The sequence below is a fragment of the Phasianus colchicus genome, chromosome 3 (genome assembly GCF_987193195.1).
Source record: "Phasianus colchicus chromosome 3, bPhaCol1.hap1.1, whole genome shotgun sequence".
Taxonomy (NCBI): Eukaryota; Metazoa; Chordata; class Aves; order Galliformes; family Phasianidae; genus Phasianus; species Phasianus colchicus.
The window spans coordinates 5,181,725-5,208,352 of record NC_143438.1 but is presented as its reverse complement, the minus strand read 5'-3'; the positions used below and the strand labels follow the sequence as shown (position 1 = coordinate 5,208,352).

Here is a 26,628-nt window from a genome sequence, read left to right as displayed (position 1 = left end):
CATACCTTTCCTTGCAAAGCATTGGCAGGCTGTGTAAGCATCTCAACAGCTGCTCTGCTTTCATATGTCTTCCCAGGGAACGGTGTGGAGTGTTCACTGACAGAGCTCAATTCAGATCCATTTTTACTTAGAAGGCTTTCGACCTTTCCAGCTTCCTCTTCCTGGTTATCTCCATTGTCACTAACTGAAGTGTTGAAGCCATTTTCACCTGCTAGCATCAGACCCCAGTCAGCATAATCCATGCTCTCCTTCTGTTCATGTTTGAGGCTCACCTGAAAGGGGTCCTGCTCCAAATCTTTATAATCATCTATGTATTCAGGTATCTCCTCAAGGCTGAGTTCTTTGCCAAGAAAAGACACTTCCTCAGATGGCTCATTCTGACGTCCCACAGAGTGCACCATGCTTGGGATCACCTGCCCCAATCCCAGCAGCGAGGCTGGCCTCTGAGAAGGTCTCAGTACAAATGTTAGATAGGACTTTACCGTCTCAATTGTTTTAGGTTCACAGTTCTCTTTGTGCTGGCAGTTCACAATGTAACAGCGCCGTTCAAACATCCAGGACAAGTCACAACCAGAGAGGTCACAACACGCCGTGATGCATTCAGACATTGATGCAGCATGAGGAACTCGCATAATTTTAGTCGTTTCTAAGTTGGGAGATATTACTGCACTTGAATACGTGGCTCCTTCTCTGCACTGCTCACAATAGGAACCTGGAACAACAACACCAGCATGAAGAACAACGCTACAACAAAAACACAACATTGTTTTCTATAACCCAAAGGGACTTATGACAGAGACAAGATAAAGGCAGATTGTACCCAACTTAAATAAACTCATTGCTTTTAACCACCACTTTTCTTGCAGCAGTACTTGTACTGAGTGGGATTTCTCAATGTAGGATCTTAATGTATTTTACAAAGTCTTCCTCATTCATTTGATACAAATGCCATCACCAAGAGATCAAAGTTAGCTGTGGATACTAAAAGCAAGAACAGAGCAGGGAAGAGGAAAAAAAATCATGCGGTACTTCAACTAGACCCATAGCAATGTGAGCAAAAACACATTTCACAGCAAAAGTTGCTATTAAAAAAAAAAAAAAAAAAAAGGCAGATACATCTCATTGCTCCAACTGAGAAAGAAAGCAGCTAGGATTTATATTTGAAACACCAGATATCTCACTTGAACTTCATGAAAGGTCACCCACATCAACATCATTGCTGGACTAAATATAAAAGCTCCAGGGATAGGGAGGGGAATTCCCCAAATTTTGCAGCTTTAACTGTTTTCATTTATGAGGAACCCCAAGAGCTTGCTCCCATGTGCTGTGTGGATGAGAAAGCACTGGCACAGCATGCACAGAGAGGCTGTGGAGTCTTCTCCTTGGAGATTTCCTATTCTGGGTGTCCCTGCTTGAGCAGAGGGAGCTGCACCAGATGACTCCTAGAGGTCCCTTCCAAACTAAACCACGTTGTCCTACTCTTCCCTCTTATTTAGTGGCATTTATTTGTGTGCAGTGGCTTTTGGCTAACATTTGAGTGTCTTTGATGTAAAAGACAGCATCCTTTGACACTCAGCCTTTGGCTCAATGGTGCGTATGGGAAGAAATGTTTATTCACCTTCTTCCTCATGCTCCACTACGAGAGCTTTCTTAAAGATGCACAAATGCATTTCAGTAACATTGCTATGCAAGGTCTGTCTTAAATACAAGGTTAGCATATACCTGTTCAAGAGGGGATGTGGACTGAATTCCCAGCTGCAAAATAAACTGTCATTCTTGAGGGATGCAGCATCTTCTCTCTCTGAGAGAGATATCTGTGCATAGGTCAGTCCAGTTAATAGGGCAGTTTAAATTTATAGGAAATATATATATATATATATATATATATATATATATATATTAATGTTATTAATGCCCATAATGATTTAAATCTATTCCAGTGTAAGCTAATTTCTTCAATGAACAGACATAATCCAGTGGAATGAAACTGTGAAATAAGGAATGCCTGTAGAAATTATGAGCTACATCCACAGATCTAGGAAGTCAGGCATTCATACAGCATGAAGTGCTGAGCGAGAGAGGGTCATGGTCTTGGCTGGGATAGAGTTAATATTCTCCATACAGGCTCTTATGATGTGTTTTGGATTTGTAATGATAACAGTGATGATAACTGTTTTTAATTGCTGCCCAGCAGTGCTTGCACAGAGCCGGACTTTTCTACTTCTGATACTGCTCTGCTAGCAGAGGGCCTGGGGGTGCACAAGGAGACAGGAGGGGTAAGTGCCAGGACAAATGACCCCAAATGATATTTCATATCAACTGATATTATATTCTGGGAAAAAAAAAAAAGAAAAAAAGAGGAAGCAAAGCTTACACTTACTTATTATTTAGTGTACTGGTGTCTGTCTTCTCAATAAACTGCTCCATGTGATGAGACCTGCCTTCCTACAAGTGGCTGAATATATCTGCCTGTGAATAAATGCCTGACTTTACTTGCCCAGAGAGATTCTGCTCTATCTAGTAATTTATTTCACTGTTTTACCTCCCTGATTTTCTTCTCCATCCCACTTGGGGAGGGTGGATAAGTGGTTGTGGTGCTGAGCTGCCTGGAAGGTTAAACCACAACAGAGACATGGAACACTAAAATAAGGGACTAATCGCTGTTGCCACAGCCAGATTAAGTCTCCTGAAAACCATAAAGATTAGTCAAGGTCACTGATAAATGTCTATATCCATTAGGTCATCTGCCTACTGGTCTAGCTTTGTTTTGCATCAAAACCCCTCAGTAGCCAAAACTCATCACAGACAAATGCCAGCTAGTAAGAGAAGAGAGTATCACAAAATGGTTTAGTTTGGAAGAGACTTCAAGCAGGGACACCCAGAATAGGGTGCCCAGGCCCATGTCCAGGTGGCTTTTGGGGAGGACTCCACAGCCTCTTTGCTCCTCAGATGCATCAGATACCCAGAGATCCCTCCCCCCTCAAACATTCTCTTCACCAGGCTGAACAGTCTCAGCTCTCTCAGCTTTTCCTCACAGGCAAGATGCTTCAGACCCTTCATCATTTCTGTGACCTCTCACTGGAAATACTGAAAAGAGTCTCTTGTACTCAGTAGCCCACATTAATTCCTTTTGAAAAACTAAAGCATATTATTCAGTATTCTTCTGATGATATTCACTAATAAGCCTGTTTTTCTGTCCTCTCAAAGATGCAATGTCAAGCCTTTCTTACATTAAATCTGCTTCCTCATTACCAGTGGAAAAGGATGCCTGATATAAAAATAAATAAATAAATGTACAAGTGATGGAGGTCCTAAGCTTCCTCCTTCTTTCCTGCATTTCTCCCTCCATCAGCATTTCTTTTTCCCTTTCCTAAAATAAATAGCCTTTAGAGGCACAGCATCAAGTACAGAGAAAAACTGTAGAATGTCCATCTAGCAGCTTCCTGAACCTGAGACAACTCATCTTACTTAAAGCACACACACAAAAAAAGAACATTCTTTTGATGTAATGGGTAGCATCTACTGACATATTTCATCAAACAGTGGAAAACAGCAGATAACTTTCAGTTCGAAGCTGACCTTAAATGGACAGACAATGCCAGGAAATTATCAAGATGGAAATATGTTAAATGGAAGGATAATACTCAAATACGTAGGTCACTCCAAAAGTAATGTTTCCTACTTATTTCCATGTAAGCTACAACTGATACACAGACCACAGTAACATTATTTGATAGAGCAAGTTCTCAGCTACAAAACAATAATTTTCCAACATGTTTATTTAATTAGCTATGCTTTTCTGCAGTGATGAACAAGAGCCTGCATGTCATGTTCATAAGAATCTGCACCAGCAGAGCTGATCCACTGTTTCATAGCCACTATGACAGTGTCATTGCTAGGAAAATGTTCTGTTGAGGCTGATGAAAAATGGGTTCTCTGAGCAACAACATCCACAACAGGATACTGGAAGGCATCAAATCTGGACTATACAGTGGGAGTGGAAGGACAAGATTGGCGATACGCTGCATTATCTTCAAACTGGTATGGAGTCTGGCATTATTGTATCACAAAAGAAAGGCCGTCTCAGGCCTTCAGCTTAACCAGAATGGAGTGGTCGGAGTTCATGGTTTGTCAGAGTTCTAGGAAATCCAGAAGGATTGCTACTTTCCTATACCAAAAGACAGTGTGCATCACTTCACCCACTGAGGGCTACATCTTGAACTCCTTACTTCAATGGGGAATTCACACCACCCCTTCATGGACTGCCACATTGACTCTGGCTCATAGTGCTGACAACACATCTTGTCACCAGCAATGATCCAGGACACTGTCACCTTCAGCCTTCTATTGTTTCAGTAGGTCCTGACAAACTTGCATATGGTGTTCTTTCTGCCATCGCTGTATCCAGTGCATTGAAGCTGGTATTCAGCTCTGTATGGATTCCTCTGCCAGTTCGAAGAGAAGAGCTGATCATTTTGTGGTGTGACAGCTGTGCATGGCTGTCTGGAACACGGCTTACCTTTCACATCACTGTCACCACTGCTGAAATACACCACCTGCTGCTTCACTGTGCTCACATCCACTATTTGGGCTCCATAAACGTTCAGCAAGCATTGAGGAATGTCAGGAGGTGCCTTTTTTTTCCCTCACGTAGGAATTCAATGACACGCTTTGCTTCATATGCTCTTCCATGTCAGATACCATTTTTGTCAGACTGCCCCTCTGCTGCCATCTTTCAATGAGAACAAAATGTAACAGTACACTGGCAGGAAGGTTCAACCTCTACTGTCGTACCACCAACATACATCTCTGGCACTGCAGGTCAACATAATAAAATAGGAGGCATTACTTTCAGAGCACCGTTGTATATTAGCCCCTAAACTGTGCGTGCTCAGACCTGAGATACAAGGAAAGGCTTGACTACAGACAGCAGTTTGAGTGGAGCAGTCTTGTTCTCAGATAAATAAGGAGGAGGTAGCAAAATTGACATAAAAGGAAAACAAGACTTTCTATATATGCACATGGAAGATATTCCAGTCTGCTAGCAACTCATGTTAATGAAAACATAACTATGACTTTCTTTACACCAATATTCAGTGTATATTTACTGCACATTATTACCTTCTACTGAAGAGTGTGTGTATTTTTTATTTGGTTGGTTTTTGGTTGTTTCCCCATTTCCTCTGCCCTCTCTCCTCTACCTGAAGACACTGAGTACCTGCTACAGGGTCCACAGCAGTATCGCAGAGGTAATTATTTATTTACAAAAGGGTACACTTACTGTTTAGCCAAAAAAAACTGACCAAAAAAAGCCCAGCAAAAATAAACAAAAAACCCTACATTCAGTTCTATGTTCTCCTAAAAAGCTTGCTTAATGATTACTGCAGGACAACTACCATGCAGCTGTAGTTAATGTTCATCCCCCTCAACCACCTTTTTCCAAATTCCAAATGATACAGGGTCCCAATCCAGCTTTGTTGTAGGCCCCCTTTAGGTACTAAGGCCACAATGAGGTCTCCCTGGAGTCTTCAATTCTCTGGCTCAACAACCCCAACTCTCTCAGCCTGTCCTCATGGGAGAGGTGCTCCAGTCCTTTGATGATCCTTGTGGCCTCCTGTGGACTCAATTCATAAGGTACACATTCACGCAACACAAGGAGCTTCAAAGCTGAACACAGTATTGCCCATGGAGTCTTATGAAAGTAGAGTAAAAGGAGAGAACTGCTTCCTGCTAGCTGCACTTCTTTTGATGCAGTACAGGATACAGTTTGCTTTCTAGGCAGCAAGTGTGCAGTGCCAGCTCATATTCAGTCTCACATCACCAGTACCCTCAAGCCCTCCTCTGCAGGTCTGCTCTCAATCCACTCATTGCATAGCCTGTATTCATGTTTGGGACTGCCCTGACCAAGGTATGGGACCTTACCCTTGGCCTTGCTGAAATGCATTCTGTTTTCACAGGCTCACCTCTCAACTCTGCCCAGGTCCCTCTGGATGGCATTCCTTCCCTCCAGGGTGCTTAACACACCATTCAGCCTAGTGTTGTTCACAGACATGCTGAGAATGCAGTCAGTCCCACTGTACTTGTTGGTGATAAACATTCAAGTCCCATTGCAGATCCCTGAGGGAAACTACACGTTACTGGTTTCCACCTGGATATCAAGCCAACCATTCTCCATCTGATTATGGAAGTTATGAATGTATTTTTAAGGCTGAAGTAGAAACTTAAAGGACTTTCCTGTGGTCTTTTAAAAGAAATGCATGCTTGAAGAGGAGATGGGTAGGTGGAAAATGTGAACAAATGCTTATCCACTTCTCATAAATCAACTGTGCCATAATACCTCAGAATTAAAAAAAGCTTAGACCACAAGCAATACATCATTGCTAAGCTGTTGTCCTGAAAGAGAAAGGAAACTCTTGGCACTCTCCTTCTAATCCCCTCTTCCCTCATGCACCCAATTAGAACCAGTCCTCTTGAAACAGGCACCAAACAACCATCCAAAAATGCATTCCCTCACGCCAATGAACAGCTAGGTACAAAGCTGTACTTGTGAGAACTCACTGAGGAGCTACAAGGTTTCCTAACTCTTGCCTTATTCACATTTTATTTATTCATCCACATACACTCCAGAAGCAGTTGCTTCACACCCTCTGTGTGACTCAGAAACAAAAGAAGTAAGCTCCTACCTGTTATTGCCCATAATAGCAGGCAAAAAGCACCAAGTCCAAATGCCATGCTGCACTGAGAAGGCAGACAACTGCTTTTCTGACAAGCTGTGAGGAAATCACTTAATGCTGGCTTCTTCTAAGATCATTTAATGCTCTGCTACGGCCGTGACGCTCTGCAACAAACAGGACAGGAAGAAATGGGTCAGATGTGAGCATTAATTAGAACATCACTGTAAAAGCAAATAGACAGGTTAAATGCAGACTTCATTATTATTTCCCAACTTCTTGACTGATTATATAGTAGATGAAGCAAGCTGAAGATACAGAATAAATTACTGACCTGGAAATCTCACTCTCCGTAGGTACTGAAACGTTCCAGACTTGCATGGTTGGGCTCCTATACCTCCAAACCCACAAATATTCTGGCTGATCATCTGTCAGATCCTGCTTTTTTGTGAGGATTTAAAAGGAAACTGGCAGGGACTCTTAACTGAAGAACCACAGACAGTATCAACCATGCTAAGAATCTACATGGTGTCAAGTCAGCTCTCAAGGCAGCATTCAAGCCATTCCCTCCCAGCTATCAAGGTAATGCAAGTAGATACTTATTCAGAATTTCAAAGGTAGCATCCTGACAAGGAGTGTGAAGTTTTCCAAATGAGGGAAACAAATACTAAAGCAGGAAAAAAAATCATCACGGACCCTGCACATTAGCTACAGTTATTAAACAGCCTTAAAAAAAAAGAAAGAAAAGGGTAAAACAAAAACAATTCCCGAGTACAAGAAGATAAGACTTACAGCAAGGTCTCTGCAAAACCAGAGAAGACTAGCATTAATTTCCCAAAAAACTGATACTTCCTTTAAAATATGACTTGACATTTGTAACCTTTGTTTTAACCGACAACAGCAGAAGACTCTTTCTTAAGGGCAGCTGCAAAGCAGTCAGAACAGTGAAGAGAAAGTTGGGATTTATTTTTAAGTCCCACAATTAGAGTTTAATTCTAAGCACACAAAAAAAAACAAAAAAAAACCTGTCAAAGAAAAACAAAACCCACTCTACCACACAGTCTCTCTACAAAGCTTCAAGCACTATTTTGGTTCTATACTGACTTAATATCTGGGCTCCTGTATGAAATAAGACTAATTTAGGAAGACTTCACATTAGAAAGGACCAGGATTCCTCCAGGTACTGCTCCATGAGAAGTTCTTCAGCAACAGGGCCATTTCTGACATTTCTTATTCCTCACCAGCTGTGAAGTTAATGGCTTTCATAAGAGACTAAGAGCCTCGAAATTCTTACTCTTAAAGCCAAACTGTTCTGTGTGCCCTAGATGAAATACTACTGAAATGGCTAAGCACTAGGCCAGACACATCCAACCCATGGCCTATGTGCAGCCACCCCCTGCCCCATACCATCATGTTAGCAGTTCTTCTCACCAAGCAGCCCAGCCCTGAGTGCACATCCATCACTCAGCAACAACCAAACATCAGTGCATGACTGGCACTGTCTGGGCTGACACCAGGGCACAGTGCAGTGCTAACTCACTCCCTCTAAGAAGGGAGATTCCACATCCTCTCCTGGCAGTATTTGCTTTGAGACTCACATAGTAAAGAATTGCTTCCTGATTTTCAAACACAGCCTTCTATGTCCCAGTTTGTGCCCACCATCTCTTGTCCTGGCATTGAGCAGCACTGAAAAAAGCTCAGCCATATCTTCACTGCACCCTACCTTGGGGATTCATGGTCATTATAAAGCCTAAGAATTCTCTTCCTAGACTGAACGCTCCCTGCGCTCCCAGCCTTTTTTTTCTTAAGAGGAGATGATCCCATTGCTTTCACCTTCATGTTCCTTTGCTGAAATCCCCTTGGATATGTCTGTGTGCAGCCCAGGCTACCATCAACCTTCTTGGCAGTATATGGATGCAGCTGACCAACATTCAACTTAGTATCCACCAGGGACCAAAGGACCCCAAGTCCTTTTCTGCAGAGCTACTTTCCAGCCTCATATGAACTGGTGCATGCGGTTGCTCTTCACCAGAGCTTAGCAGTTCCCCTTTTGAACAAGGCCAGTCATCTAATTGTAGAAGCTGGTTAGACATGATATGACTTCCCCTTGCTGAACTCACGTTGACTGCTCCTGATGATTTTCTTCTCCTTCGTGGTTCCCAGGATTAGCTGTTCCACCACCTCCCCAGGGATTAGAGTGAGGCTGATTGGCTTCTAGTGACCTGAGTTGCCCTCCTTGAAGACAGGAGTGACATTTGCTTTCCTCCAGTCTTCAGGCACTTCCCCGGTCACTATTTTCAATCAAAGACTCATGATTTGCAGAAGAGCTTCTTCCTGAAACTCAAAACCTCTGAAGTATCAGGCATTCATACTAACCTTCACTCATTCCCAGCAGCAGCCAAAAGGATCAGATGCATAGAACAGATTGTCAGTCCTTTAGCCAACAGGAAAAAAAAAAATGCACCAGACTTGGAAACGGAACAACACAAGGTCAGATATTATCCCAATAAGAAGGCAGAAAATCTTCACTTTCAGCAAAGACCTTGTGTGGATCAGCTTCATAGCAGAGCCTTGTATCCAAGGGACTTTCCACAGAAGGGTAAAACCATGGCAAAACACAGTGATAAGAGCCATTGGATAGTGGGACAGCCCCTAAAATGTGGCAGCATTGAGGCGCAGGTGATAGCAGCCAACCACCTGCATGTATAAAACCAGAAATCGTGGCGAACCAAGAGTGCAGAATACAGAACAGGCAAACAGAGCAAGGCATAGCAGAAGGGCATGGCAAGGCAATTTGCATCGGGCAGGCAAGCAGGGCGAGCAGGAGGACAGAGTACTCTTCTTGAGCTTGCAAGAAAGACACCAGAATGATATCCACGAACCAGTGGTAGACCCCCTGCTTTGCCACTGTCACGTGGAAGGAAGGGATTTAAGAGAAGAAGAAGAGTGGAGAAAGGTCCTCAGCTCAGCAAATCTCAACCCTAGGTGCCTGTACATAGTAGGTTTGAGGCTCTGGAACTTGAGAGAAAGGTGTGTGAGGATACGGTGGAAGGTCCATCCATGAGGTTGTCTAAGGTGAGGTGGTCAACTCCACACCTCAAGACTGCCTCCATCAAAAAAGAAAGAAGGATGATCATCATAGGCAACTCCCTTCTCAATGGGATGGAGGGCCAGACTCCATGAACATTCAGCAAGCATTGATAGATGTCAATGCGAGCCTCTTTTTTCTAATAGAGGAATCCAGTGACACACCTTTGCTTCATAAGCACTTCCACATCAGACACCGTTTTGTCAGACTGCCCCTCTGCTGACATCTGTCACGTGGCAGCAAAATGTAATGGAATGGTGGTGGGAAGGATCAACCTCTACAGCTATACTGCCAACATCCGCCTCTGATGTTGGGGGGCCAACATAATAAAATAGGAGGCATCTCTTTCAGAGCGGCCCTCATACAGAATCACCCAGGCTGGAAAAGAACTCCAAGATCATCCAGTCCAACCATTCATCTACCACCAATATATTCCACTAAACCATGTCCCTTTGTACAACATGTAAGTGTTCCTTGAACACCTCTAGGGATGGCGACTCCACCACCTTCCAGGGCTGCCCATTCCAGTGCTTGACCACTCTTTTGAAGAAGTTTCTCCTAATATCCAACCAGAACATCCCCTTGCTCAACTTGAGGCCATTCTCTCTCATCCTGTCACTAGTTAGACAGGAGAAGAAGCCTTTTCCATTTAGGTAGTTGCAGAGATAAAGACTTAGTGCTGCAGAACAGCAAACAGTTCTGTACACTGCTGTTCTACAAGCTATGCAAACCAGAGACAGAAACAAGTAGTATCCCTGAGGTAACCAGTGATCAATTCTAGCCAGCTGATGCCTGTAAGAGAGCGAGGGCTCTGAATGCTGGGCATAGAAACATTAATGTCCGTGGGAAATGCAAACAGGGGTTTCTCGCCTCCGTGCCTTTCTGGTCATTAGCATAGCTGGGTAACATGCCAGAAGAAACACTGAAACAGCATCTGAAATCTCAAGCTGTGGTTAAAGCAGAAATCCTTAGTTTTGAACTGACAACATCTCTTATTAAGCAGGGAGGCAGAATAAATGAACATATTTCCAATTAGTTTGACCTTCACTTAAATGAAATGTCTTAAATTAGTCACATTGTTGTGCCTGCACTCATATCTAAGCTAATTGATTAAGAGTGTTAATGTATTAATATTGTAGAAGGGAGAAAAGTAAGCTCTTGTGACATTAGCATCTGTACTCAATATCACAGAGCAAAAACACAGGATGCTTGCATACACTAGGAACTCCAGTATTAACAGAAACTACATTAACACACATCAACAAAACAGCCAGAGGTTAGGCATCTAAATAAAATTAATGATTTTCAAGCTCTTTAGCAGATGTGAAAGACACTACAGTCATCAATACTCAAGATCTGTGCAACATCACCCTCCTCTCACATAATTTTCTAATGCTAGTGTAATTCTATAATGGGATGGAAAGTACTGCAATAGTAGCAAGATGGCAAAGTCTTCGGCCATAGCAAATGAGAATGAGCCCAAGTAGATGCAAAAATGAAGGAAAAAAGCTGCTTACCTTTAGAAGGCCTCAAGTGGGCAGGGATCTCCAGCAAGAGATACACTTGCTTCCACTGCCAACCCTTAAATGAGGTCTGGGAAGGCATGGAACCTGGCTCCACCCTTTCCACTCACTCAGGTGCATTGCATGCACTGTTTCAGGCCATGACTTAGCATTTCCACTACAGCCAGGTATCTATACTTGGAAACATAGAACCATGACTACTGATGGAAAGCTCTTTTTTGTAGCAACAGGATGCAGGATGTGATTGTAAGCATCTCTGCTTTATTCAAAGTGGCTCCCACAGGTCTTCCTGAAGGCTGATATCCAGAGCAGTATTATGGCCCAACTCCAAATCAATTCCCTTGGTCAAGCTTAGGACCCTAGCAGCAAGTTAATGGTGATAAAACAAAAAACCAAATCCTGGACAGACTGCATGGTCCACTGGTTCCACTGACATTCACAGTTCAACTGTTAAGTGATACTAACTGCACAAGTAACAACAAAACAGCAGCCTTTATTATAATTGCTGTGAAGACAGGAAACAGTAGAATCCCTAAAGATGAGACACTTTGCAGGGCTACAAGTTGTCAAGAATTATTTGCATGAAAGAAAAAGAAAAGAAAGAAAACTAACCAATGCATGGTAGCTGCTCTTCTGAGAAACTGCAGTGCCATTCTTTGTATCAATATTAATTCCCTTTGCTATCAATCAAATAGGTGCTCTGCAGTGAAATGAAATGAATCCTGCGAAGTGAAAGCTTGAAGAAATTCTAAGATGGCATCTTGTCCCTTGCCCCAAGAGAAGACAAGACACCCTTCAATCCTCTTTGAGATTGCTACCTAAGCTGTTCCCGAGACTCCCATGAAAGACATTTCAGAATTTCTCTAGCTATCTTCTTTCACAGTTTATTTTTACAGCTAGAAAACAGACCCCAAAACAACCATCCCACTGCTGTACATAACATTACTTCTGAATTTTGAATGGAAAAAGAAACAGATTTAGCAAACAGGTGGTATCTTTTTCAAGCTCAGAGAGCTTAAAGCTGTCATTGTCCAGCAAGTGCCTGAAGGTCTGTGCAATGGTGGTGTATGGTCTCAGCCTAATTCCTGGTCTAAGTATCATTAAGACAGAAAGCAAGAAATAAAGCTAGCAACAGTGCACAGCACAGTCCAACTCTGAGGTACCATTTCCAGGTGAGCATTAAAACATTCAGGGAAACTTTAATAAACTATGAGGACTGCTTGGAAACTAACGCCTCCCATTTTATTATGTTGGCCCATGGCATCAGAGGCAGATGCTGGCAGTACGGCAGTAGAGGTTGAATCTTCCTGTCAGCATTCCATGACACTTGCTTGCTTTGCAACAGATGGCAGCAAGGGGACGATCTGGCAGAATGGTGTTTGGTCTGGAAGTGCACATGAAGCAAAAGCGTGTCACTGAATTTCTTTATGTGGAATAAAATGGCACCCACTGACATACCATGGTGCTTGCTGAACGTTGATGGAGACCAAGCAGTGGATGTAAGCACAGTGAGGTGGTGGGTGGAGCATTTCAGCAGTGGTGACATCAATGTGAAATATAAACCACACTCTGGATGGCAGGTATTTACAAGTGGCACGCAGGCTCTAGGTCATTGCTGGAGCAAACACATATCTAATGGTGATAACTACATTGAAAAATAGTGCTTTGCAGCTGAGAATTTGCTCTATCAAGTAGTGTTACTGTGCTCTTTGTAGTACTTTCCATATATTTTCATGGAAATATATAGGAGGCAGTACTTTTGGAGCAATCTATGTTTAAGGAGAAGAAAGATACTCAGGCAGTTTAAGACAGAATAACTGATAAAAGCACAGAACAAGAATGATTTTGCACCTGTTCAGGGTCAAAAATGACCATACTAGTCATCTACTAAAACTAAAAAATTTGCTTCTACATCAGCTTGAATCTAGGAGTATTTTTTTTTTCCTATACTGAGAGTAGAAGCCCTCAAAAGTAAATAAAAAGGGGCAAAAGTAAATAAAAAGTTCAAACCACGATGGTATTGCAGTTCTCAGTATTTTCCTATTTTTTTCTTTAAGTGCCATTTCCTGAACTACAGTAACTATTGAGAAATCTCAACCTTTAGCAGATAAAAGGTTTCCTTCTCTGATTGCTGCAGAGAAAATCCGACAGATTGAATCTACAAGACACACAGACTAACATTAAATACCTGAAATATTACTTTTATTTATTTATTTTAAGGAGAACTTCATGGGACAAAGTCATGGCCCCATTTTAATTCATTATCTAGGATTTAGGAGATACCACTCCTAATACGTGACCCTTTGCAGATGTCTATTAAATAGTAATACTGCTATTTAATAGAACCACCTAAAATAGCAGTAACAGTGCTATTTAATATCTAACACTTAAAAACAAACTCTTCTTGTAACACTGCTTCTACCTAAACATCAAAGCTTTGCATTTGCAGATCTGAAGGATCCAAGTTTGTAAATACACTGCATAGAAACCCTGGACACTGACCTTAGAAACCCACAACACAGAGAATATCAGATCTGATACTGCTGATCAAAGCAAACTGCAGATACCTGGTATCCTCAAATATTAAAGGCTGGCTGCTCCACAAAATATGAGTTGTCTTAAATAACATTAGTTTACAGCTTCATCCAAAGCAACAAAAGCCACACAATGGGTAGGAAAAAAAAAAAAAATTGGGTTATTTATTTTGCAGTGCAATTTAAATTGTTGTAATTAACACATTTACTATATTTTCACTTTAAAATGATACCTTGTTATGATACAAACATTGTTGGGAAAGACATACGAAACTACTTATTAAAATTCAAGTTTTAACACTGAATGGGAACTGTTGAGTCATGGTTTAAACCACTGGTTTATCACCTTGGGAAAGGACCCAGTCAGCCCTGGGAGCCTGGCTGCACCTCTCTCAGACCTCATTTAAGGGCTGACTGCCACTGTGGAAGGATCTCTGGTTAGAGATCCCTCCCTTGTGGAGTTTTTCCCCATGAGCCTGGATCTTTGTAGACGGGTGAGCATTCTTTCCCAGTTTGTCCCTTTTGCCATTTCACCGTTGTATCACCTTTCTACTGCACTAAACTTTCCAACTGTAACAAACACAAAAGCTCTCTGGAATCCTTTTCACTTGAAATGAAAAGCAAACTTTCTGTTTTATGGCTTCTATCACCTTTGTGGAAGGTGACTGACATTGTCTTCATCAACTAGCAATACAGTACCTACCAGAAGAAACAGTAAGTAGACATTTGAAGATAAATGGACGAACTAGGATTTTAGGTAATCTTTCTGTAGTGAAACAATACAGCATTATAAAAGCAGACTTCCAATTTACCTAAGTCCATCTAACTTGTGACAGCTTTCAATGGCTGTTCACAGATTGACAGACTGGCTCAAGCAATGCAAGTGCTATTGTCAACAAAGCTAATTAACCACTTCCAAGATTAGAGTATTTAACATCCATTGCCTGAGATAACATCATTTGCAGTGTAGAGAAAAAACAGACATGTATGGTGGCTTGGCTACAACAAGACACAGCCAGAAAAGCCAAGATCTTGGAGGTGATGTATAGGAACACTCTCTCAATTTGTGCCTTCCTGTTTTACTGCTTTTAAGAAAAGACTTAATGCAGATGAATGATGTCCGTCCATTTCTAGGTTTGAAAGCTTGTGTGTTGATAGAAGAGCAAAGGAAGAAGTACTACATCTCCTTGGTCAAAAAAAGGTAGAAAAAAGTCTTTTCACCCACATGACTATGCTAAGTTTTATATCCACTATTAGCCTTCAACTTTAAAAAAAAAAAAACAAAAATAAAAAAGAACAGGACTTCTGAGCCACTGAGATGATCAGAAACCACTTCTTTAGAAACAGCCATGTCAGAAGATGCAGAACTGCAATCTGAATTTCTACCTCTCCCAAAGTACATCATCCTATACCCACAGTTAAAGATAGCACTCCTGTCACCTCATCAGTGCAGTCTGTAGAAAAAAAAGAAGACTGCATGGAAAATAGGCTTATGTGAAGATAATGGAAAAAAAAAATTGCCAGACTTCAGTTTAAAAGTGAATTGACCCTGATGCAAACAAACACCCCACCAACATAAAAACCTTCACAGCTCCACTTAAATGACTGAGTACTTTTGTTTTGGTCTATCTATATTAACCAGTGAAACTCCTTGTAACATGCAGAAGAATTAGTGAAGCACACAGAGAACAGATATTCTTCCAGGAAAACATATTAGGACTAAACAGTCACTAAACCACCTCTTCAGCAAGGCCAACTAGTTGAAAACTGACATCAGGATTCCTCCATTCATATCTCCAGCATGATTTACTCAATTCAGATCTGTTAACTGCAACCTCACATCATCTTGAAAAATACTCAATACAGTCAGAGCCTGATGGTGACTAGGAAAAAAATCAGACATTTAAATGGGAAAACAGTACCTGCAGCTAAATTATATTATAAATTTGTTCATAAAGACAGATTGTAACAGAAATTGAAAGCTAACTGCTTGACAGTAAAAAGGATTTCTCCCCAAGGGTATAATATCCATTACTGTGGTTCTGTACTTGTTCTACAGCCTTGAAATTGGAAATTGTTTGGATGTACAGCACTTGATCACAGACCAACCTCTAAATGCCAAATTCCTACTAAATATATGCGTTCAGTGGCATTACTAAGAAGCAAAAAAGCATCACCATGCTGTTTTTTTCGTTTGTTTCTTTGCTTTAATAAAAGACCTATAAGCTAAATTTGTAATACAAATAATGTGAAGAAGCCCACAGCAATTGTTCAGATGGAAAGGGTCTGAAGGCCTCCACGTGTAACAGATGCTGGGATAGTTTTGAACTGTTCCCAATGGACGTTACACCAGCAGGTTCAGAAGCCTGTCAGTGAGAAGACTTGGAACTCTTCCATCTCCACACCACTGCATTTAGTAGCCATCTCTTCCTGCTAAGACAGCAACAAAAACTAATAAGGCAAAACTGAAGTAAGCTATAGCTTACATCACCAAAACTTCCTCACTCAATGTCATCATTGGAATTGATAGAATCATAGCTCACTGGTAGGGAACTAATGACTGTGCAACAGATTCATGCTTACAGGTGGTTTTTTTTTATTAAGGAAACTGAAATCTTAATGAAGTGCCACTCCTCCAACACAATACTCCCTGCAGAAAAAGCTGGAAGCAGGCAAGCATGCTAGAGCACAGCCTCCTCCACAGGCTATGAACATGACTGCAATTCGCTTCAAGCATGCAAAATCCAGGTTATGTTGCCTTTGCCTTGTGTTTAAGGGAAAAGCGTTGGTCTGTACACACGTGCACTGCTCAGACACACAATCTGATCTGCAGTACGCCGAGCACCTCAGTTAGCAAAACAAGTATGGACAGCATCATCTGTTAACTTTGTGCCTCCCTGGGATTTCAGGATGTAGATTTGGCTGAAGACAATGCCTAATGATGAAATAACACTTTCAGCAGCAAACCCTGCAGAACACCAGGAATACTGAACAAAGCAAACATGCTACAGCTGTGAGGCTGAGCACAGAACACACACACACAACCTAGCAGTCTAGCCTAGCATTCAATGAGGAGGCTGGTGGCCCCGGATGTGGCAGGGGGGTTGGAGATCCATGATCCTTCAGGTCCCTTCCATCCCTGGCCATTCTGTGGTTCTGTGAACCTGCCCTGAAGAGCTTAACACCCGGAATCAACATCAGTATCTTGCCATGTACTAAGCGTGAGGCACACGAGAGCTCCTACAGCACAAACAGCTTAGGGAGGACCACAGCGAAAACCAGCTCGTGCTTCATTCTATTCCCTCAACTATACGACTTGTTCAAAGCTGATCTGCTCCTGCCATAGGCTCCTGAAGGTGCCGGAGGGAACGAGACCGTCAAACAACCACAATGCAAATCGCAGCGGCAGTATTTTCTTCAGTTTTCAGCCCTGCTGCTCGTTAAGGCGCTCTGACAAAGCACGGCACGCTCTGAACATCGGCACCACGCTCACCGCTCACACGAACGCAGCTTCGGGCTGTAACACGGCTCCGTTTGCCGCCCCTTTTCCCACCGCGCCGACACCCGAGGCCACGGCAGCCAGCCTACCTGGCGGCGGCGGACAGCTGCCGGGTGAGCCTCCGTCTCTCCCGTGGGCGAGCGGCAGAGGAGCTGGGGTTCAGAGCAGGAGGGCTCGGCGACTACGGGCCGTCGGCGACGTGCCGCCCACCGCCGCGCCGCTGCTGACTCAGGGGCGAGCGCCGTTCGTCCGCGCGCCTCCCGTGGGCGGCCGCCACGTTCCGCGCAGGTTCAGCGCCCAAAGACCGCCCCGGAGCTGAGGCTGCCGAGCCGCCGCGCGGGGAAAGGGCCGCGCTCGGGAGCGGCGGGTGGAGCCGCTCCTCGGCAGGGCTGCCGGCTCCGAATGGCGCCCGGACGGCGGCTGTCCGCAGCGGGTCCTGCTGCAGCGGAGCGGCGGTGTGTCGTGAAGGGCGATCCCGAGAAGGGCTTGCTTTCTGGAGCGTCGGTGCTGCTGCTGGAGATGAAAGAAAGGAGCCTAGGGAATCTTGGAGAGACCTCCATCGACTGCAAGCTGCCAAATGTCTTGAAAATTGCAATAGCAAGAGGCTGGTAATTATTTATAGGCCTGTCAGTCGCACTTCAGTGCCTGGTAACGTTACGGAGGAGACAATTTTGTGAGCTACTGAAAAGCATTTTAAAGGCAGGGCAGGCATTGGTCATAGCTGACGTGGGTTCACAACTTAACAAACTTACCCTTTTGCAGAGGTTTTTCCCCATCTGGTCAACGGAGGCCAGCAGATTTAGCCAGATTGTATTTCTGCAAGGCTTTTGGTACAACTTCTCACAGTATCCTCTTAGTCAAAATATCCAGCGTACAGCTAAATAAAAGCACAGCGTGGTGTGTCACAAGTAAATGCTGGTGGTCAGCCTCTACTGGGATTCCACAGGGCTCAGTTTTTTCATCAATGACTTGAATATATGACTTAGAAGTATACTGAGTAAGTTTGCAGAGGACAGAAAATTGGGAGGAACATTTCACTCCCCCAGGAGTAAAGAGGCCTTGCAGAGTGATCTTGATGAATTAGGGGGTTGGGCAATCACTAACTACATCTAATTTATCAAGTGTGTTGGATTCTACACTTGAGATGGGGTAACTTTGTGTTTATGGAGTCTGGGGGATGAGAGGTCGGAGAGCAGCCCCACAGAAAGGGAGCTGTGATTGTGATTGAAGGCAAATTGAAGTGGGATGTTGGACTAGATGATCTCCAGAGGTCCCTTCCTACTGCTACATTTTGTGATTCTCTGGTTCTGTAAATTGGAGTCAGCAGCATGCCCTGGCAGCCTGGAGAGACAACCGTACCCTGGGGTACATCAGGCTCAACATAGCTTGCCAGTGGAGGCTGATTGGACACAGGAGCAGGCTCTCTAAGGCAGTGGTCAAAGCCTCAAGCCTGCTGGAGTTTAAGGCATATTTGAACTCCAGGGCATATTGGAGTATTCTCAGATGTAGGGTTTGAATTTTGATTGATCCTTGTAGAACCAAGGTTTGGACTTGGTGATTCTTGTAGTTCCCTTTAAACTCGGCACGCTCTATAATTCTTTAAGAGGATTCTTCCAGAAAATTCTCAAGATACTTAACCAGAGAGATTTCAGGTGAAGGTTGCTGAGGCTTCTTTGCCACATGACTGTGCTTGAAAGGCAAACTCAGTATCCCTGCTGATCTGCCTAAGACCCTTGAAGATGGGAACCTGCCTCCTTCATGTTATCATGCTGCATGGAAGTCTCTGTGCATGGCTGGTGACTGCTGTGAGTCCATGGACAATGTTTTGGGGATACTCACTCTTGGTAGAGATTTTCCATTTTATGCAGTGAACAGGTGCTTGGGGACTGCTGAAGTTTGTACAGGCGACCAAGGCCAGCACCTCTCCATCATGAGCTGTTCCTAGGTGACCTACTCTGACATGAGCACCTGGATCTACGCATCATCTTTCTACTCTACTTATGGTTCTTCCATTCCTCACCCTCCCCCCCCTTTTTAAATTTTTTTTTAAACATCAAGCTAGAGACTCCCTGCTGCTCAACTGGCAAAACAAAACCCCATATCCTAATGACATGTGAAGACTCTGTAACAATGCCCATATATTTTTCAGCATACCTTTCCAATAAAATATTCAGTATTTCTGTCATATTGATGTTGTGCTTAGTTTTTACTTCAATACTCAGGAAAATGGTATATTGCAAGTGCTACAGCACGATGGGGAAAAAAAAATAATGCCCTAAAGATGTGTAACTGTCATCTTCAGCATGCAGCCGTTTTTATCACTTTTTTACTTTCCTTCTGATTCCCAGTTACAACCCCCCACCCCCTTTTTTTTTTTTTAACAACAGACTGTATGAAGTTTCTTGAAGCTTCTCTTGCTACAAGGAGCCATTAACTCATCTGTTTGCTCTGTAAAGCAAGGAAGTAAATCTCTGAACTCTTAACAACAGATTTCTTTGGGATATGTGTGAGATCTAAAGGAATTACCTTATTTTCCCACATTTTTGCTATGTTGTTATGCCAATTTCGATTCCTCAGTTTCTGTGATTTCCTGCCAACTTAAGGAGGCTGAAGTCTTTTTATTTTAAATAGAAAGGATAATGTGGACTGCTAACAATTATTCTCATAACAACACAACAAGATTAGTGAGAAAACAACTATATTTTTTCTGATGTTGACTAAAACGTTGATGGGGAAGTGTGTGCAGAGAGAATAAGTCTGGCTAGCTGATGGTAAATGCGTTAGATACAGCTGCATACTCATTTATTCTCCAGAAAAATATCATTTGCATACTCAGTGCTAGTGTTTTTTGAATGATCTGTGCAAGTGTGCAAAAGCTCTTTAGCGCAGCGCAGCCTGAGGGAGACAAGCTTGTACTGTCAAGAGTGCATCTTATGATGCATCCTGTGATGAAAGCAGGGAGGAGAGAATGAGAGTAGCAATTGTCCCTCTATTTACTGTCTCTGGAACAGAGTGCCCTTGAATTTGCACACAGAATTCCTCCAGAGAACAGACAGGATGCAGGTAGTCCCATTCAAAGCAGCAGCAGCTGGTGCCTACTAGCAGCCTGCAAACTCCAGAGATGCTATGAAATGGAGGACCAAGAAAACAGGTTCACTGCACGTGGCTGTAGCTAAGATTATATTTTCTTGCTGAGTGAGTTCTTGCCTTTCATATAACTGATGAGCTAGTAGGCTTAACCTCCTTGAAATAATAGGCTCAGTGTACTGTCATGCAATCTGATGATAATTAAAACTTCAAAAATGTAGCCCTCTAGGTAAATGTTTATCTGGTTACCTCCAGCTGCCTTTCCACAGTAAGTGCATTCATTTGGTCAAACAAAAGCTCTGTGAAGCTGTCATCACCTGGGACAACTAACTCTGTACTAGATATCCAGAGACATTTTGAAGGCAGCCTGTGACATGTAACCCCATCTCCAGCACACAGCCCTTCTGAGCAGCTTGGCCTTGGTGGCAAGGGAGAGTGACAGCATGGCAGTGTGCAGGGAGTCCCTCCCCTCTCAGGGCTGGTGCAGAGATTTTTAGTGTCTTCTCTGTCCTACCAATGGTAATTTGATTTTCAAGGCACGTGTTTTTCAATAACTCTGAGCATTTTGTATTGCTCAAGTCAGGTGGGTGCCCTTGACCGTATTTGTCCAGCCCTGTGAATTATAGTCACGTTACTTTTGCTATCTTCAGGTAAAGCTTCTGCTTTCTGAACAGTTTTTAGTGTCTTCTCTGTCCTGCCAATGGTAATGTCAAGAAATCTAGTAATAGTAGGAAGAGTTACAGTGACGTGATATAATCCTTCCTTTCTTTCTTTTATTCAAGTATGTTAACCTTCACTTAAGCAGATAAATATTCATCCTTTTCCTAGGTCAAAATTAGTTTTACAACATCTCCATGTGTTAATACGTCAATTTCTTGTCACATCTGCATGAATACATAAATAGCAATGCACTAGCAGTTTTACCACAAGTTGTTGCAAGTATTACTTGCATTTGAATTTTAATTTAGCAACATTCCTGCCTCCTGCACCTCCTGTTAATGCCTTCTGATTTCTCAGCAGTTACCAAACTGTCAGTGTTACACTGATATCTTCTCAATACCAGTCAAGCCATAATACCCAGTGTAGCTGAGGTAGGGGAAATGGCAGGAATCTCATCAGCCCCCCAGGAGGGGCCTTGAGGTACCAGGGCAGAAGCTGGGCCAGGTCTCCTTTCCTCTGGATCCATGCAGCATTCGTTCCCTTGTGTTTGGAAAGCTCATGTGATAGTTATTCATAGCATTAATCAAAGTCCTTTAAAAACAAGTCAGCTGTAGAAAGAGAGGAATTAAATTCATTGTTACAGTTTACATGTATTTAGTCACATTTAGGTGAACAGGTCCTGCTGCCTTTCTGGTTTCTCTGCTAGCTCCATGACCTTTGCTCCAGGCTTAACAGAGGATGGCAAAATACCTCTATCAGGAATAGTCCTGCTGTGCCACATGTCCAAAAATGAGTAGCTGGCTGGCAGAAGGATATTGAACAGAAAGAAGTATTATAAAAAAATAATCTGTGCCATCATGATCCCTTTTTAAAGCCTGAAGACTTTACTTACTGTTCATAGTTTTAGGGAGAGATGGAGGGTCTCAAATGAAAAATTACTATTTGAAGTTAGCCAGGCTGACCTTCAAATGTTTTCATGTCTCATGAATTAATTTTGTTTTGAGCAGAATCTGTCTCCTTATTCTTACCCTCTTTGATGTTGAAGAGCTGCATGTTAAAGATACATGACAAATATTTGTTACATAATGGAGTCAAATCAGAAGTTCATCTACTGTAGTATCCTGTGCAATACAGTTGCCAAAAATAAATAACTAGAGAAAAGCATACATGATAGCTATACATTCACTCAGCATGAAGTCATGCATGGCCCATGCTTCATGAGCTGATCATGGTGTCTAGCTGTATATTTAAAATTCAGGAGTACTCAGGTTCCATTTAAACCTGTGTTAGCTCTTAACTTCTATACCATCTATCACTAGGAAGGATACAAAGCTCTATAGCTTCAAATAGGAGCTGATAGAAAACAGGGAGGTCGAATTTCCAAAGCGACTCACAGAAAGAAAGACCTCATTTCCTGAATTCCTCGACCATCTCTGTGTAACATATATTCCTGCTTTATACAATTTTCTTCGGCATTCCTGAAATACTGCAGTATATTGTCAGCTACAAGATCTACAGTATTGTCTGTATAGCACTTTTTTGATGCATTGAAGTATGTTTCTTGAATTAGAGTGCAACTCTTCTACAGAGCTGATTTCTGATAGTTCTTGAACAGTGGGTTACAACAACATCTTGGACTCAAATAACCACAGTCTTCCCACCACATTCACAGAATCACAGAATCACAGAATTGTAGGGATTGGAAGTCCAACCCCCCTGCAGAACAGACTCTCTTCACCAGGGTGCACAGGTAGACATACAGACAGGTCTTGAATATCTCCAGAGGATGAGGGTCCACAACCTCCCTTGGCAACCTGTAGTCCTAACAGAGCTAGACATCCAGATTTTATTTACTCAGGACAAACCTAAATATTTACTTCTAGTGTGCCACTAGACCAGGTTACCCAAAGCCCCATCAAACCTGGCCTTGAACGCCTCCACAAATGAGACATCCACAGCTTCATAGGGCAGCCTGTTCCATTGTCTCACTGTCCTCAAAGTAGAGAATTTCTTTCTTCTGTCTAATCTAAATCTACCCTCTTTCAGTTTAAAATCAAACCCTTACCTCTTATCCTATCACTACATGTCCTTGTATCAACACTACATGCCCATTTCTATCTTTTCTAGTTATTCCATGCATTTTAGACATTAAAAAAAATATATATATTGTTAGTAACTTGTTAATAATATGAAGAAAGGACTGAAAATTTACTGTCTGCATTTAAAAAAAATGATTCTCTGTTTGATCAGATTTAATGATAATGTTTTTTTTAAAAGCAGAAAGAAAAAGAAGATGACTGTTGAAAAGTGCTCTTCCAAAAAGTCTCCTGCTGAATAAAAACAACTTAAGATTTTACTTTAGATACTCAGGATTTCTAGAACTTCTGGTGAAAAATGAACAAATAGATAGAAATAAAATCTTCCCTTTCATGTGAGAAAATGTATTTTTGGTTATTCAGTCAGACTGTGTTTGAAAAATTGGATCTGTAATTTCAGAAAACAATAAAATTATGCTCCTGTCCATTCAGTAGTTATTTTTTAAATTCAGTTTGGTTTTGGTTTGTCTTTTTAAGAACAACTGTTATAGTTACTAGGGCTTTATGATGTGTTATAGTGCACTGCACGTTTCTCTGCTGGCTATCCCTCTTATGATGCAGCCCAGGATTCTATTGGCCTTCTGGGCTGCAAGTTCACACTGCTGACTCATGTCCAGCATTTTGTCCATTAAGACCCCCAAATCTGTCTTTGCAGGAATCTCAGTGAGTTTTCACACTCTGTACTTGTATTTGGTATTGCCTTGACCCAAGTGCAACCTTGGACTTGGCGTTGTTGAACATCATTAGGTTCTTGTATGCCCACTTTTTGAGCATTTCCAGGTCCCTTTGGATGATGTCACTTCCTTCTATTGTGTCAGCTGCACAATCAGCTTGGTGTCATCAGCAAACTGGCTGAGGATACACTCAATCCCACTGTCTGTGTCATTGATAAAGATGTTGAAAGGCACCGATCCCAACACAAACCCCTTGGGGACACCACTTGTGACCAACCTTCACCTGCATGTAGAACCATTGACAACAGTCCTCTGGCTACGGTCATCCAACCAGTTCATTATCCACCTAATAGTCCAGCCTTCAAATCCACATCTCTTCAATTTAGAGATAAGGATGTGCTGTGGGACCATGTGAAAGGCCTTGCAGAAATCCAGGTAGTCAACATAAGTTACCTTGCCTTTGTACATCAGTGCCATCACTCCATCATAGAAGGCCACCAGATTGGTCAGGAATGATCTGTCCTTGATGAAGCCATGGTGGCTCTCTCGGATTACCTCCTCATCTGACATGTGGCTTAATGTATCTTCCAAGAGAATCTGCTCCATGCCCTTCTGAAGCACAAGTGTGAGGCTCACTGGCCTGTACTTCCCTGGGTCTTCCTTTCCCCGTGTTTCCCTTTTTCTAGTCAATGAGAACTTCACCTGACAGTCACAGTTTTTCAAATATGATGGAGAGTGACTTGGCAACCTCATCAGCTGATTCCTTCAGAACTCTGGGATGCATGTCATTGAGTCTCATGGACTTGTACACATTCAGCCTCATGAGGTGGTCTTGGACTTGCTTTACTCTTACACAGGGAATGATTTTGCTCTCCTGACTCCCACTTAGAAATTCAGGGACACAAGAGGTACAGGGAGCCTAACTGCCAGTGATGACTGATGCAAATAACTCATTAAATATCTCATCCTTCTCCATGTCAGGAAGGCAGCTCTCTCTTTTTAATTTATCAGAGGAGGTACATTCTCTTCTGCTTGTCTCTTCTGCCCAACGTATATAAAGAAACCCTTCTTGGTTTTTCACATCCCTCACTAAGTTTAATTCCATCTACTCCTTGGCTTTCCTCATTGCATCCGTGCACATCTAGACAGTATCCCTATATTCTTCCCAGGCCACCCATCCCTGCAGGCTGTTCTGTCTCATTTTGTCAGGTTACATTATACAGCCGACATTTGCAAATATTTGTAATTCTTCTGAAGAAGAATCTGTTGTAGTTGTTATACAATGCATGAGACTTCCTGTTGATAAGGTAATATTGTCCTCAAATTTAGAAAATATTCTGTTCTGATTCAATTTCCATTGGCTTGCTTGGATTTCTATTTAAGACTAATGTAGTTAGGATTAGTATATCCACACGTTTGCCAGAAGGTGTTCAAATTCTTTATTTTGAGCTATGTATGTATATATAATGGAGCTATGCCAGTCTCATGAATGCCTTAAGTTTGGTAATTCTGGTGAATAACTTCTCTTATAACACATGTATTAAAACAGCTAACTGAAGGAAGAACTCTGCTGACAGTCTTCAATTTTCAAATGCATTATGAAGCAAAGTTTACTACAGCTCACTGCTGAACGCTGAACTACATCCCTGCAATGCTTATGTATAGCTGCTATGTTTTGTTACAACTTGTATCCATGGCAACCAATGGTGTGAAAGAAAAATGGTCCATGCACCTGAGTAACCATGGAAACCAAAAGTATGTTTATAGGTAACTGGGAAATCTAACCTACCTGCATCAGTCAGGAAGACTTTGCTACTTAATACCAGGAAATATATTAAAATTTGGAATCATTTGGAGCAATCAGGAGGCAAAGAGCTGCATACAAAATATACAATAGAGAAAAATTCTCTTCTGTAACCTTCTTCTATTTGATCACACTAAGATCAAGAAAATGAACTTTGTTGTCTGTATGTCAACTAGAGCTTTTGTCCATTTTTTGCACAACAGCAAAGGTGCATAATCCCTTATCTCCCTCTGCATCACACCAATACTGTAGCAAGTGTTCCCAGGACCATAGCTCTGAAGGAACAAAATATCCTTGCACTGTGAGGATTTGCTTTAGTGAATATCTGCTCTAGATCTCAGCAAAAAGATGTTTGCCCAGTACACTGTTGGTCATGACAAAAATGCCCCAAGCTCGAAGTATAAATATGCAGCCTGTAATTCCCTAGCATAAATCTCACTGTGTCACAGGGTCGTTGGTATTTCTGACCCTAAAACATAGCTTTCTGCACAATAAAAATGGAGGAAGTTCTGAAGGCATGTGATATTTGGTTCTGTATTTTGACAAAGAAATATACAATGTATTGCAAAGAACTCGTATCACTTAAACTGCACATTACATGACTTATCCATTTCCTTGATCATCATTATGACCAAAAATGCCTAAGAACTATCCTAGTTTTTCAAGATAAAAATAACAGTTTTTTGTTTGTTTGTTTGTTTGTTTATTTGTTTTTGTTTTCTTAAGCATTAGTTTTTTGGGGATTTATTTTAATACTGTCTATTTGAGTAATATGTTGAGCTAAATTATCTTTACTCTTTTGTAGTATGCATATTTGGTCATCATACAGAACAGCAGGACTTTTGCCTGTAGTAGGGGAAAAGATTGAAAGAAATCTGAAAATCCTCTGATCCTTCTTGTCTTGTCTGCCCTCTAAAGTTGTAATACAAAACTACAATAGCTCCATCTGTATTCCGGAAACAGCAGTGAGAAAAAAGTCAGAGACTCACAGA

The 26,628-nt window shown here is 42.1% G+C and overlaps 1 protein-coding gene across 3 annotated transcripts in view; it reads right to left on the bottom strand.

Moving 5' to 3' along the window:
• The window catches only part of KIAA0319 (KIAA0319 ortholog), a 52,765-nt gene extending 34,872 nt beyond the window's left edge, over positions 1-17,893 (bottom strand). The window contains exons 1-3 of one of the 3 annotated variants that reach the window (XM_090136852.1): positions 17,405-17,893; positions 6,684-6,838; positions 6-712 (exon numbers count right to left, since the gene is read on the bottom strand). In XM_090136852.1, the coding sequence (XP_089992978.1) occupies positions 6-712; positions 6,684-6,732 (756 nt within the window). In that variant the 5' untranslated portion in view covers positions 6,733-6,838; positions 17,405-17,893. The remainder of the gene's footprint in view (positions 1-5; positions 713-6,683; positions 6,839-17,404) is intronic. The other 2 variants (XM_031609983.2, XM_090136853.1) reach the window with 2 other exon arrangements.
• Positions 17,894-26,628: the final 8,735 nt, after the last annotated feature.